At 44.5% G+C, this 14,646-nt stretch overlaps 1 protein-coding gene across 1 annotated transcript in view; it reads left to right on the forward strand.

Moving 5' to 3' along the window:
• alx4a (ALX homeobox 4a) overlaps positions 1 to 14,592 on the forward strand; it is a 14,779-nt gene extending 187 nt beyond the window's left edge. Inside the window, exons 1-4 of the mRNA XM_068316343.1 lie at positions 1 to 448; positions 7,637 to 7,956; positions 10,337 to 10,465; positions 11,739 to 14,592. The exon at positions 1 to 448 is cut by the window's left edge and continues 187 nt beyond it. Coding sequence (XP_068172444.1) covers positions 109 to 448; positions 7,637 to 7,956; positions 10,337 to 10,465; positions 11,739 to 12,062 — 1,113 coding nt within the window. The 5' untranslated portion in view covers positions 1 to 108 and the 3' untranslated portion in view covers positions 12,063 to 14,592. The remainder of the gene's footprint in view (positions 449 to 7,636; positions 7,957 to 10,336; positions 10,466 to 11,738) is intronic.
• The last annotated feature ends 54 nt before the right edge of the window (positions 14,593 to 14,646 follow it).

Consider the following 14,646-nt stretch of genomic DNA (forward strand, 5'->3'; position numbering starts at 1 on the left):
GAGAGAGGAGGGGGCGTCTGCGCTTCCCTTACAGAGAGGGAGGGGGGAGAGAGAGAGAGAGGGAGGGAGGTTTTCGGTCTTTTCGTCCCTTTGACTGGTTTTTTATGCATGAACGTGGAGACTTGCGTTTCATACAGCGATATGACATCCATGGATTCATATTATAGCCCCTCTGCAGCGTCAGGCAGGGATCACCCGACGGACCACTACCGGACATTCCCCCCCGCCGCCGCCGCCTTCCTGCCCGGTAAAGGTCAGGCCTACGGGGAGAGGTGCAGGAGCCCCTTCCAGCAGGAGTGCCAGTCATTGGACGCGTCCGCAGCAGCGGGGCAAAGCACTTTCAGCAAATACCACCTCTTGATGCAGAGGTCGTCCTGCAAAGCACTCCCCGAGGAGGGCAAACTGCACCAGGACGCAGGGCGCAACGGGCACAACATCTCATGCTACGGTGAGTGGGGGGCTTCCTGGTGGCAGGGGTGTCACTTAATGCAGTAAATGAGTGTTAATAATAGTAAGAATTCTTACTTTATCGTGATAATATCGACAGGGATGTTGTGAACAGAAGTTTTCCAACCGGAGCGCATCTCGCCTCTTTGCGCCGCGGATCAAAAAAGGAGGCCTGAGTAGTTTTGAAAGTTTATAACAATTAATACGATAGAAATGATCAGAAATGGGTGGTCGCTTGTCCTAATGGTTAAATCACTTGTTCAAAATCATTTATGTTGGTTTTACGCCTTGAAATGGTTAATTTGCTTGTTTTTTTCCCCCCGTGTCCTTTGTGCGTAAAAACGCATCAGCGACACCCCCAAATCACCCCAGCTCGTTAAACGGGTAACACGGTGAAAACGGCGCAACCTCCCAGACTATCGAATTGTCCCTTTGGCAATTAAAATTGAATTAAGGCGCATTTAATGCGATAATCTACGCCTTAATGTTGGAGCTGAGTTTGACAATTGAATTAACAGGTTTTCAGAGATGAGCTGAAAAGACGCCTGAATATTTTCATTGCGTCGCTTCGTCTGATTGGTTCCAATTAGGTGTGACTGCGTGAGGAGCTGCTGGGACGGCTGAATGATGAGGAGGTGAATAAAACTTTGACCCTCGTTAGGCAGGCGCGCGCACGCACGCACACACACACACACACACACACACACACACACACACACACACACACACACACTACATGTTTGATAAAGTGACAGAAATCAGATCACTAATCATCACCAGAGTTCACAGATAGAAAGCAGACGCATCGTTTTTTAAATCAAATCCTGCAAATTGTTTAAAGACATTTAAATCAGAAGCGCTGAACATGACGTCATGTAAACTTTATAAAAGATAATGAATATAATAAACGTAAAAATAAGGCATCTTTTTTTTAAAAAAAAACAACTTTCTTTCTTCTTAACTAATTCTCTTCTTCTATGCGTAAAACAAAAAAAATATTTCGATACCTCAAATATCAGAATATAATCTCTGGTGAACGACTTAGTCCAATAATAACAATAATAATAATAATAATAATAATAATAATAATAATAATAATAATAATAATAATAATAATAATAATAATAATAATAATAATGAATGCCAACATCCTCCAGTCGCTTTACGCACACATCCGTTGCGTCTTGTTACCTGTGCGCGCTGCGTGTTCATCACGTCAAACTGACTGGAAGCAGTTTGAGGATCTTCTGACAGTTTCTGGAAATCTGCCTGTTTTATGGCTCCAAACGTCCAGAACGGTGATCATTCTGTCCAAAAAACTTCCACCAGTATTTTATACCGGCCGTAAACTTTTTATTAACCTTGAAATGACTCCGTTAAATCTAGATTACGTGTTTTCAGATTTTTTTTTGATTTTTTTTTGAAAGAACTCGCAGTGCTGGAGCGCAAGTGAACGAAATATGAAAACAGTTAATTTAAAACATGAATGTGTTATTTATTTATATATTTATTTACATGTATTTTTTGGAAAGATTCGAATAAGCAGATTTTTAAAAGAAAAACAAACAAACAAACAAACAAATTAAAAACAGTCGAATTTCTTGGAAATTTCGGTTCATCTTTACCGCAGGGACAGATTTTTCAGACTTGTCTTGTTCAGGTCTTCAGGTTTAGCTTCAAATTCGTTTTACAACAAAGAAATTTACTGATGACTATTCACATATAGAATATAGGAAAATAAAGGATTAAAAAAAAAACATCTTGGCGCTGCAGACATTAATGCAACTCAGATGTCAACCCCTTTGTTTGCCTTCCTTCTCCCTCAGAGACGAACCTCCTCTGACTCCTCAGACGTGAAACCGGAGACGGTTTTAAAGCCTCTTTGCCGAATTCGTGTTTTCATCACTTTACTGATGACATTACTGCGAAAACACACAAAAACAAATTTGGTGGGTAGATTACGCAAAGATTCCTGACTTATTTGTTTACTGACTTTAATAATGACAGTTGAGTGTTTATTGGGAATCGCTAATTAACTTCCTTTCTTTCCTTTTGTCCTGTATTTTAACACAATCCGTCAGGAATGTCAGATTACTGGGGACCTTGTTGTAATCTGTGGTTTGATCCTTGCATTTAAAGGTGACCTAATGACTGTATAATAATTTTTTTGCACACGTTGGACACGCTGCAAACTCATCACACATACATTTACATTTAGTACATGTGAAATAAACGAAGAGGACGCAATAAGGACGCTTGAAAAATAAAAAAACAACGCATCTGGATGCTGCCTTATGACGTCAGCAGAGGTATCACGTGAAAAGCAGCAAAACCAGAAGAGGCAGGAATCAAAATGACAAAATACATTTTCAAAAAAAGTCTCCAGACTGATAAAAGAAATAAAAGAAATTTAAACGTGACGCAAGATACAAAAAATGATTCATTATTTAAGGTATCAAAAGTATAAATGAAGTTTTTTTTAACACCAATATAATATTTTAACACATCACAACAAGCTAAAGTCACACAATCAAGACGTGCATTAAAGTCTACTCGGATTAAAACAACCGAGATGCTTCAGAATAATCTTCAGGCCTGAGAACTAGTGAAACCCGCTTTGAGGAGCGACGTCCTGATGGGACAACGCCTCCCTTCCTGGTCTCCTCCTCGCCGCCTCCTCGCTCCTCTGCCCCTCCAGAGACAACACGCTCCCCCGTTTGATGTGTCCGTGTCTTCTGCCAGCGTCTGAGGGTGCTGACCTGTGGTGTGACCTTCCTGCCCTCTTCTGTTTGGAGACCAGGATAACCCCCCCCCACACACACACACACACACCTCTCCAGAGAGAATCCATTCGAAACCCCTCATTGGAGCTCTTTGGCTTCGATTTGAAGCCCTTTGCAACATTTGGAATCCGGTTCAGGATAGAAAATACCCATAGGGGTCTGTGTGTGTGTGTGTGTGTGTGAGTGTTGGGGTGTGTGTCGGAGTGTGTGTCAAACTCTGGGCTTGAATTTGTGAATTCTTTTGTTCTGGAGCAACCCACTGCAGAATAAAACAGAGACATGCAGCTGGTGTAACTGGAACCCATAAAAAGCTGCACGTCCAACGATTTCCCGCGTTCGAGGCTACCACGCGGGAAGCGTCGCCCCAGTCGTTTCTATGCTGTCCCTGGCATCTCCAGCCTGGTCCCCCCCCCCACACACACACACTTCCCTTCACCATCTCCAGCCCCGGCCCCGTGTGACGGCCTTCTGCACTGATTGGTTCGAGCAGACGGTAATGGGAACCAGCCACGCCGACTGAGTCTCACTGCAGCGACTCGCTGATATGAATGAAGGCGACAAGAACTCGGGATCGTTTTACCGTTTAGCTTGAAGTTTGGCAGAGATCCTTACCTTCAGCTCGCTCTGCACGGCCCAGGGAAAGGCTTCAGGAACCCCTTCGGTCTCCTGGTCACCGGCCGGATTCCCAGCAGCCATGGCCGAATGGTTGGAGGTAAAGCTCTGGTGTCTTTTCAAGTTACAAGGATGAAGAGAAGAAACAGGATGTTAAAACGGATTTGAACACCTTTTTTTTTTTTTATTTATTTTAAATTCTTTTGGGACTTTATTTATCTCGTAGGTAAAATATTGTTGAATTAGGATTTAAAAAGGATTTGGTTCAGCATTTTAAATCTTAATCAAATTGTAAAATGTTTAATTTACAGTTTGGTTTCCATGATGATTAATTTTAAAGATTTGCTGCCGCACAAAATGTTTTGCTGTTCTGTAAGCCCTGAACCCTCAGTGGGAAAGGTGTGCGTGCTTTTTCAACGTGATGAGTTTCCCCTTAATCCATTTTACTCCAACAATCCGTTTTCGATCAGACGACACAAAACACAAAATGAAGGAAATTCTGTTTTGCTCCAACATCTGAGAGACACATTTGGAAGGAAGCTGGTGGGAGGGAGGGAGACATGGGGGGAGAATGCGAACAAGACAAAGAGCGCCTGAGAGGTGATTTATCAGCGCTGGGCTTTGTGGAGGTTTTTTCTCCTCGGCCTGTGAAGTTTGCTCAGACTACTGGGACGGATCCTCGCTCTGCACGACAAGCAGAACATCAAAATGGACCGATTGCACAGAAGAAAACACTCCGACTGGACGAGAATGTGATGTGACAGCGTTAGCTGAGAGTGGAAACACACCGTGTGTGTGTGTGTGTGTGTGTGTGTGTGTGTGTGTGTCGTCCTGAAAGGTTATGATGAACGCATCTGACACGCTATTCTTAGTCCTGTTGATCAGTTTCCAAAAGGGTTGATTCAGTGAACAATCTCAGTGATGAAGAGGAGTTTCTGTTATGAAGACGTGGCGGAGAGCTTTTGAAAAGTTAAGGTTAAAATAGAACATTCCAGCCCAGATGGGTTTAAATTATGGATTCTTCTTGAATTCTCGCTTCGAGCAATCCTTCATCAGAGCCTGAATCCACCCTCGGGATCATCTTCATCATCTTTGTGACAGCAGAAGAACTTCATCTTCATGTTCAGCAGAAACACCTGTTGGCTGAGTTCCTCACTTAAGTATGAAAATCCACGTTTCAAGTCTGCAGAACCCACAGGCGGACGGAAAAAAATCACTTTGTGCAGGTTTAAGTGAAAAGAAGTTGAGTCAAATTAGAAATAATCCTCTAAAGGTCAAGTTCCTTTAATCTGTAGCTCAACTCTTCACAGAGATTATCAGAGAAACAACACTGAACATGAAGATACTGGATTATTCCTCAGGTTCAGGTGTAAACGGAGTTTCAGTTTTCCAGCAGGTGAAGACTGTACTTTTAAATATTAGATTAACTGCATTGAATTTGGGTTGATAATAATTTCTAAGTGTTAATTCACTAAACTCCAGGAACTGTAAAGTAACGGTTGTTGTTATAAAAATATTAAATATAAAAGGTTCAGGAATTCCTTCTGAGAAAAAAATGAGGAGCAAGAACAAATAGCTGTAAAGTAGAAGTAATTCAAACCTGAGCTTAAACCCTTTATTTATTAGTTTGTTTCATAAATAAAATGAAATTATTATTATTATTATTATTATTATTATTATTATTATTATTATTATTATTATTATTATTATTATTATTTTCTTTATAATACATTGTTGTTGCCATTAGTCATTTTCTTTATTTATTATTTCTTTTTATTACGTATTAATAAATCAGTATCTTAATTAAAACACAATTTATTATTATTATTATTATTATTATTATTATTATTATTATTATTATTATTATTATTATTATTATTATTATTATTATTATTATAACAATAATGGTGACAATGATAATGTTTTGTATGTTCTGTCAGATAAAATAATTCCCACACGTCCCTCAAACAAACCGTTTCTCCTTTTCTTTCTGTCTTTCTGTTTTGGTCATTTCCAGTTTGTTGTTAATCTCTCTCTGTCGCCACGTGTTGTGTAATTTATAGTGTTTCCTCTTAACTTTGTGAGTTGACCCCAGTCATCCCAGTCTATAAAGACCCGGGGAAGGTGCCCTGTCACTTTACAGCCAGTTAAACCACACTTTGAAGTCGCCCTCTCGTTTTCAGCTGTGAATTAATAGCTGTCCTCGCCCAACGTCTGAGACACCAGAATGTCCTTCTGACGCCGACATCCGTGCAGGAAGTGGCTCACAAAATTAAAAATTAGTCCACTTGGAAAGAATCTCCATGTTTATTTCCAGCACTGACATACCGCAGCGTGTTGCATGTGAACATTTAGACTTTTATTCATCATAACATTCATTGGGCAATAACGATATTCACATGAGTTGATTTGTAAATCATTGCTTGGCTTGTTCTCAAACATTTTCTGTGCATGTAATTTATAATAATCTGCAGGACTTTGGCTAATCCCGCCACACAGAGTTGCAGACTAATTTCTGTTAGCAATAACTGGACCAGATGGGGACGGTTGAACACAATAGAATGAAAATAAAACACTCTGCGTTGTCAAAACATTTTACACCACATATTTATCTGATTAATGCGATGGGTTGTTGTTGGGACACACTCACAGGACGCTGGAGATCAGCTGGAAGCAGGAATGACCGGTTGTGTAAGGCCAGGAGATGATTGAGAGAAGTTTTTGATGCCGCATGTTTTTCAATTTCCTGTCACTGTTTGTGGACATTTATATACAGGCATTCTCACAGAGACGGCTTCGGACAGCAGATTAGATGGAAAAACAAGAACGACAAAGTGCAACTCCTGACAAAAACAGTCTGACGACTGTGGCCTCGTGGGGATAAAAACTGCCTTCAAACTTATCAACAACCCAGGAACCAGGAAGGTCCTGGATCTGGAGAATAAAGACCAGCATCAGACTAGAAACCAGATTGACCTTTATCCCTAAAACCAGGATCGGCCCTTTGAAGGATCCTTCCTCATCTTCCCTTGAATGTCACACTTTGGTCTTCCTCAGCTTTATTACCCAACAGGGCAGCAAGATGTGGGTCACTGTGTGTGTGTGTGTGAGTGTGTGCTTGTGAATCACCTTCTGCTTCTAACCTGACAAATCGTTGCACGACCGGATCCCAAAAATAACTTCACGTCAGATGGACGGATGGAGGACGGACCTGCAACCGAACACTTTCAGCTATAACGCTTCCAAATAAGAATAATAAGTGTATAAACAGTGAAGGGCATCAACTCCAGGGCATGGAACTTTAATATCAGAGGTTTTCAGAGAAGTAGAACGCGTTGGAGTGTGTTTGGAGGAGTTGCGGGTCGTTACTGTCCTGCAGCTCAACACAGATGATCTACTCACCACCGCCGGATCCCGTGAGCAGATGATTTTCCACATCATCCAGTAAACGGGCAGCGAGACAAACAAATTTCCTCATCAAGAGCAAGAAATTGTTTTGTTCCAGACTATCAAACACCATGAATTATTATTAATCCTTCAGATAAATCAGCGCAGACGCAGCCGGAGGCAAGAAAGTTGAATAGAGGCTCACACATAAAAAGTGTTTGGGTGGGGGGAAAACAAGCCATGGAAATCTTATTTGTGACAAAGTCAATCAAGAAAAGATTGAATCAAAGTAAAACTTTTGGCCTTTAAGGGATAAAAACCACGTTTAGGTTCCATCTCTAAAGTTTGTGCACCTTCATTGTGGTTCCTTTCCGATCCTCTTCTAACCGTTCTCCTCTCTCTTTCAGGTAAAGACAGTTCAGGTTTGACAGATTCCGACTTGGCCCCGGATTCCGACCCCCCCGGGATGGACGCCAGCTACCTGGCTGCGAAGGATCAGGCGGCGAAGGCAGCCTCTGAAAGGCCACCGGGCACGGATTTGTCAAGCCCTCTGGAAAAGGGCGACGGCGGCGAAATCAACAAGGGCAAGAAGAGACGCAACCGCACCACCTTCACCAGCTACCAGCTGGAGGAGCTGGAGAAGGTCTTCCAGAAGACGCACTACCCCGATGTCTACGCCAGGGAGCAGCTGGCGCTCAGGACGGACCTGACGGAGGCCCGGGTCCAGGTAAGACACGGCTAAAACAGGCAAATAGACGCAACAGGAAACAGGAAGCAATAAATAGATCGGGTTTCTCACTCCAGATTGAAGTTCAGGAAAAAAGACAAAGAGAACTATTTGTTATGGCGGAGGAAACGCAACCTCAACATCTGCAGCCCGGTGCAGATAACGTCACTCACGGAACGACGTGAGAGATTTATCTGGTGATGTGGGAGTGGAGTGGCGAGGGAGCAGAGAGAGTGGGGGCTAACAGAGGCCAAGGGGCCCCCGGGGGCCCCCGTGCCTGGGCCTCATAGGGGAGGTTTGAGGAGAGCAGGCAGTCGTAGCCGTACGGGCGAACCCGTTCCGTTCCAGCCGCGCGTCAACTGGATCGTCTCGCGACCCCTCCGACCTCACGGCCTTCTGCTGGACCGGATTGGTCCTCTGCAGCATTCCAACATTTGAGTCCCCCCAGTACTGCGGTACATGTGTGTGTGTGTGTGTGTGTGTGTGTGTGTGTGTGTGTGTGTGTGTGTGTGTGTGTGACCAAATCCCCAGGATTTTCTGTGTTTTTCTTTCATTAACAGACCAGGATGTGTCCCCGCTGTGGCATCGGAGGTAGGTGTCCAGGGAGTTTTGAGAAAGTTGATTTCCGAATCCTCTCTGAGGATCGCGATGTTGGAATAAATTCAAATACATAAAATTTCAGCTTTTCCGCGTCTCCTACATGGTTTCCATGAAACTCAGGAAATCTGTGCAGCCACAGGGTTAAAACGTGAACCCTCAGACGATCACAGGCACTCCTCGTCCTCCTCCTCTTCCTCGGATGGAACCGGCTTTACGGCTTTCGGCCGTCTTAAAGTTCAAAAGGGGGGCAGACAGAGAACAGGACTCGACGCCTCTTTCAGGTCCTTCGTGCTCAAAAAGACTCACAGCTCGTGAATTCTGTGCACAGACAGAAAAAAATATCAGAAACAAAAACGTAAAAAACTGCAGCATTCATAATTTATGAACATTTCTACTGTAAAAAAAAAAAAAGTCTTTAATTCTAAGGAGGGAAATATTACACCACATCAGGATCTGTTTGCATTTTCAGTCCCTCAAAGGGAGAGGAGTCCGTTTGGATCAGAGTCATTGGCACTACTGATGCACGGGGAGGTCAAAGGTCAAGAGTCGGGGTTTCAATGACATCACATTTCTCAGCTTTGGAATTCAGTCAGATGAAGGGGAGTATCAATCAAGAGTCAAGATGATCAATTAATTAATATTAATTTTGATGATTTTTTATTTTTTTTTGCTTTAGTTGTGGTGATTAATGTTGATTTTTAATTTTTTTGACCTTTCCGATGAACAAAAACACATTTTTTTTAACATGTTTGGACGTTTTATGTACTGATCATTTAATCAGCGATAAAAATAATTATTGGTTAGATTTAAAAGTGTAATTAAAACTTTATTTTGGAACGGTTTTTAACGACCGAAGGCTCTGAACGCACCACATAAATCCGTTTGCATCCCGACGTTTCCTTTAATTGGCTCGAGAAATAAGATCTGATGTGGAAAACGTTTAACAAACGGCGACGTGCCCGGTCGCCCCAGAGGTGTTTCCGTGATGTTATTAGTGTTTGGGGGGGTGTCGGGGAAGTGAAGCCAGGCTTTCTTCTCCCGTCTGGAGGATGACGTGAGTGACAGCGGAGGAGGGTTATCAATCCGGCGAGCCGCTCTTTCACTTCAAAGTGTTTTTGGGGCCGGACGGCGCTCCCGCTGGGGGCGCGGCTCGACGTTTCCCTGCTCCTTCTCTGTGGGGCTGGAAAATAAATAAAGCCTCATTGAAAAGTCCCCCAGCTATTTAAGCTGTCACGGTCTCTACCAATTACTGTCATGACGCAAAAATATGTTCTCCCCCCGTAATGACCAACAGAGACGCGAGCATCCGTTCACGTATCCAAACCACAGATGTGACGCCATCTCTAAAGGGATTATGGGTCGTGAATGTGACGTGAGGAGGATGTATGAAAGTATTCAGGGGGGAGGGATCACGTCCTCGGGCCTGCGTGTCTCCTCAGGGTCGCCGGAGCCAAAGGAGGCTTCGGGCGGCAGGAAATGAAAAAGGAAAATGTAAACAAACCTGTTGTAATCCCAACTCGCTTTACATGTTTCTGCACATCGGCTAATCAGATTGAGGCGGGAGGAAGGATTAAAAGGGACGACCGAGCTGGTCGGATGTAAAGGTTTGAGTGTGAGAGGTCAGGAGGTCGTCAGGGTCAGATGTGACCTTAAAGTTGTCTCCTAAACAACAAATGAACAACACAAGTAAACAAGGGAAACGTCTTTTAGTCATTTTTGCGTCTATTTTCCTCATTTGTGAAACTCCAACAAACTCGTTTCCAACTCGTCTCTCCCTCAGGTCTGGTTCCAGAACCGAAGAGCGAAGTGGAGGAAACGGGAACGTTTTGGACAGATGCAGCAGGTCCGAACACATTTCTCCACCGCCTACGAGCTGCCCCTGCTGACGCGTGCCGAGAACTACGCACAGGTACAAGTACACAAGCAGTAGAGGTACAAGTACACAACCAGCACAGGTACAAGTACACAAACAGGACAAAGATTAATAAAGTTTATGCCATTTCATCCGTCTGTCCAACACAAATACTGGACATTTAAAGTCACTATAGAAAAGCATTAAAATCACATGATATCATGTTACTGTACAATAAATAAGAGTAAAACTGATAAGAGTAAGATTAATAAGAGTAATATTAGTTTACTGTAAACTTTTACTCCTTGTAATTTAATCCTTGAGGAGGAGAATAAAACACTTGGAGGAACTCTCCACCAGTTTTTAAGATCATCAACAACAATCAAGTCAACTTTATTTATAAAGCCTAAATCAACCAGTGGGGCAGTGAAGTTGGGTTGTGACTGACAGCAGGGCTAAATATCCAGGGTCCTTATTTTATCACTAATTTTATCAGTAATGTTTTTCTGTGATACAGATACGTGGATCACCACTGATAACCCCTTTGGTACTTTAGCACGTAGCTTACCTTTAGAATGAAGAGGAGGAGGAGGAGTTGTTGTTGGTCAGACTCAGAGTTGTCATCAGAGCGATGGTCACCACTAACACTATCTTCACTAGTCTTTACTTTATCATCCATGATGAACAGAAAAGTGTCCCAGGTAAGAAGCAGGGGGTTCTGAGATGCTCACAGAGACAACAAACAACAAGGGGTGTGACGGGTGTTACAGCTGCATGGGGCGGCAGTGGCTCAGCGGTAGAGCAGATGTCTTGAAGACAGATCACCCAGCCATCGGTGGCTCAAATCCCGCTCCTGCCAGGACATCTCTCAGAGTGTGAGCTGACAGTGGGAGACTTCAGCTCACCTCCCGGCCACTGCCGGGGAGCCCCTGAGCAAGGCGCCCCCCCCCAGTGTGTTGTGTTCAGGGGCCTGTATTCAAAAACTTGTGAAGTTTTGTGAAATATTGGATTTGATCACAAACAAGTTAATTCTCTTCCTCGTCGGGGTCTAGATTATAAATTTAATACGACCTTTGGATCTGGAGCTAGCAGTTAGCTTAGCCTAGCAACAACCATGGAAATGGCGGGAAATGACAGTCCAGGCCTTAGCGTTAGCTGCTTCACGTTATTTAAGTGACACGTTTAAGTTAAATGTGTGAAATATTTTTAGAAATTTAAATTTTTGAATTTTTATTTATATTTTTAGAATATTTTTAGTCTGAGTGAGAAAGTGAAGTCATCATTTATTCCAAAATATTTAACAAACCTTCTTTTCCCGCCGCGATTCCAGATCCAGAACCCGTCCTGGATCAGCGGCAGCAGCGCCGCGTCTCCGGTGCCGGGCTGCGTGGTGCCCTGCGACCCCGTCACCCCCTGCATGACGCCTCACCCGCACTCCGCCAGCGGGGTGTCCGATTTCCTGGGCGTACCGAGCCCAGTGGGTCACATGGGACAGGCCCACATGGGGGGCCTGTTCGGGGGGTCGCCGCCCGGAATGCCCGCCGGCATCAACGCGTACGACCTCAACATGGACCCCGACCGCAAGTCGTCCAGCATCGCCGCTCTGCGCATGAAGGCCAAGGAGCACAGTGCAGCCATATCCTGGGCCACATGATGCGTCGGAACCCTTGTTTGCCCCTCCCCCCTGATTCGTCATGCAAACCCATTGAACGCTAGAATCGAACTTTTCAAACGCAACGTTGACGACCTTCGACCTGCAACTAAACTTTCACGCAAATAAAAAGAAGGACGGAGACGACGCAGGAGAGATCGGCGTGAGCTTTAGCAAAGATCCTGTTGAGGTGTTGCTTTACTGTAATGGAACTTTAGGAATTAATCCATTTAAACTAAACTAGTGCACTTATGTTACCGTGAAACAGGATCTTCTGTTTGTCCAGTGCTCCCAGTTCAGGTGCTGTTTTTACTCCTGTTATTATTTAAAGTTGGAGTGTTTTTTTCTCTTCTGGTGGTTTTATCCTCTGTGTTTACCGTCCCACGCCACGTACATACAATCTCCATTAGCGTTAGCACGTGTAGCTGCTGTGACGTTGCCACGGTAACCCTGCTTCGTATTGCTTCAGGAAGTTTCAGACTCGTGTTTCAAACTCTCCGACGTTCTGAGTGGAGATGGTTTGTTTTGGTTCAGCCGGGGTGAGAGATCCACCTGCCGCCCTGATGCGCCCCACCGATGGTGGCCGTGTGGGGGGGTGGTGGAGGAAGTGGAGTGTGGGAGTTTGAGAGAGGGGGGGGGGCACAGCAGGCCTGCTGCTCTCAGGGCTGAAGAGCCTGGGAGCGCCAGTCTCCAAAACAGAGACGGCTCTGTTTGCAGGAGGACGGACACGACTGTACCCCCCCCCCCAACACGACCCCTTCCCTTAGCTGCAAGAGCATCAGGGAATGAATGCCTACCGGTCGGACGCCCTGCCAGAAATAACACCCCAAACCAGCGTTTGGCTGGTCGGAGCGACGGAAGCGTGTTTCAGTTTCTTTTTCCCCATTATTTCTAACCCAACGGCAACCATCCATCAGGTCGACGCTGAGGTCGGGAGGTCGCGACCCAATCTCGACCTGTGGATTTGAGGTGTGAGATTCAGTCGGATATGAAGAGGAAGATCAAAATGTTTGGACCCCAAAATTTTTGGAAGCTGAAACGCTTAACCTCGATGGGGGAGACCCAGAATCCAAAAGAAGTTTGTTTGAAGAACAGAAATGAGTCATTCTTAACTTTGGCGTTTCAACCTCTCCAGCCGTAATCCATGACATCAGCCCTGCTGGGAAAACCCTTTAAACGCTTTCTGAAGTCTTTCCCACCAATCATCACCTTATTTTCCACCCGACTCCATTTACATTCGTTCTTGAAGCGTTTTTCTTCTCCAAACGACGCTTATTTTTCCTTTTTTTTGCCACGTAAACAGTGAATTCGTTGGCTGACACTTAAAAACCGAGAATCGCTCCACGAGTCCAGCTGCCTTAAATTTAAGAAAGATCATTTTTATTCCAGTTTTCGTAGCTTCCTGTTATGTCATCCACTTTTTAACCCTTTAGTTTAACATACACTTCAGATGAAGTTGTATTTAACCCGTTAACATGATGGAGAGGATTCCCAAACAGCTTGACGACACAGATTCCGTCAGAAAACGTAGATCCGGGTCTCAGGAAGGGATTCTGGCACCACGTCTCCCCTGGAGCTGGTGTTTTTTTTGTGAAACCAGGAGGAGAATCCACTTCCTGATGTTCTTCCTCTGCGTTTGGGGCCTGAAGGGAAGCAGCTGCTTCACGGTTTGGAGGAAAAACCTGAAACCTGGTTGTGAACCTTCGGGCAAAGCAACCGTTGCTAATGCTCCAAAATGAAACCACGTTTGACTCCTTCGGGGGAGGTGATGGAGCAGCGAGGTGGGGGTGGGGATCTCCATCTTTAAAAAAAAACCTCCTGTGAACGTGAAGGTGGGGTGGCCTCGGCGATCCTACCCGAGGGCGAGCCACGAGGGCGTCTGTTGTGTTCCGGCATTCTGGGGAAAAAAAGGACAGTGCACACAGCTGCACCCCGGGGGGGTAAATGCAAAACAAACATGCCTCACATCATGCTTCCCCCTCAGCTGTCATGGCTTTGCTTTCAATTCCCTCACACGCACACACACACACACACACACACACACACACACACACACACACACACACACACACACACACACAGCCGCTCCCTCTCCTTCACTTCCACTCCAGCCCAGGAAGGCCTTCTGATTATCGCCCGGCCCCCGTCGGAGGCCGCGGGTCGAGGGATTGTGTGTCGGGACTGACGAGAGCGTCTGGTCGGATTAAAAGCGGACCGGTCCTCGGCTCGGATCGCACAAACATGCTGGCATTCAGTAGCTCAGGTTTACACAATAAACCACCTTTCTCATTTCTAATACTACTGAAGACAGGCGTGTGTACATGTGTGTACGTTTGTGCATGTATGTTTTCATTTGACGTGTTACTAACTAGATGCTTTATTCTGTGAGACAATCTATGGAGAATCTGAGTGGACGACTTGTAATTCATTCGAATATTTTTTTTCTCGTTATGTAATTTTTATGTTGTTTTTTTTTCTTTTGGAATGACGGCATGAATTTAATCATGCTTGTGTTACGTTTTGTGTGTGATTAAAGTACGATAAGTTATTGCAAACCTGTTTGGAATCGCTGTTTTTTCACACACAC

Source organism: Antennarius striatus, chromosome 1 (assembly GCF_040054535.1).
Source record: "Antennarius striatus isolate MH-2024 chromosome 1, ASM4005453v1, whole genome shotgun sequence".
Lineage (NCBI taxonomy): Eukaryota > Metazoa > Chordata > Actinopteri > Lophiiformes > Antennariidae > Antennarius > Antennarius striatus.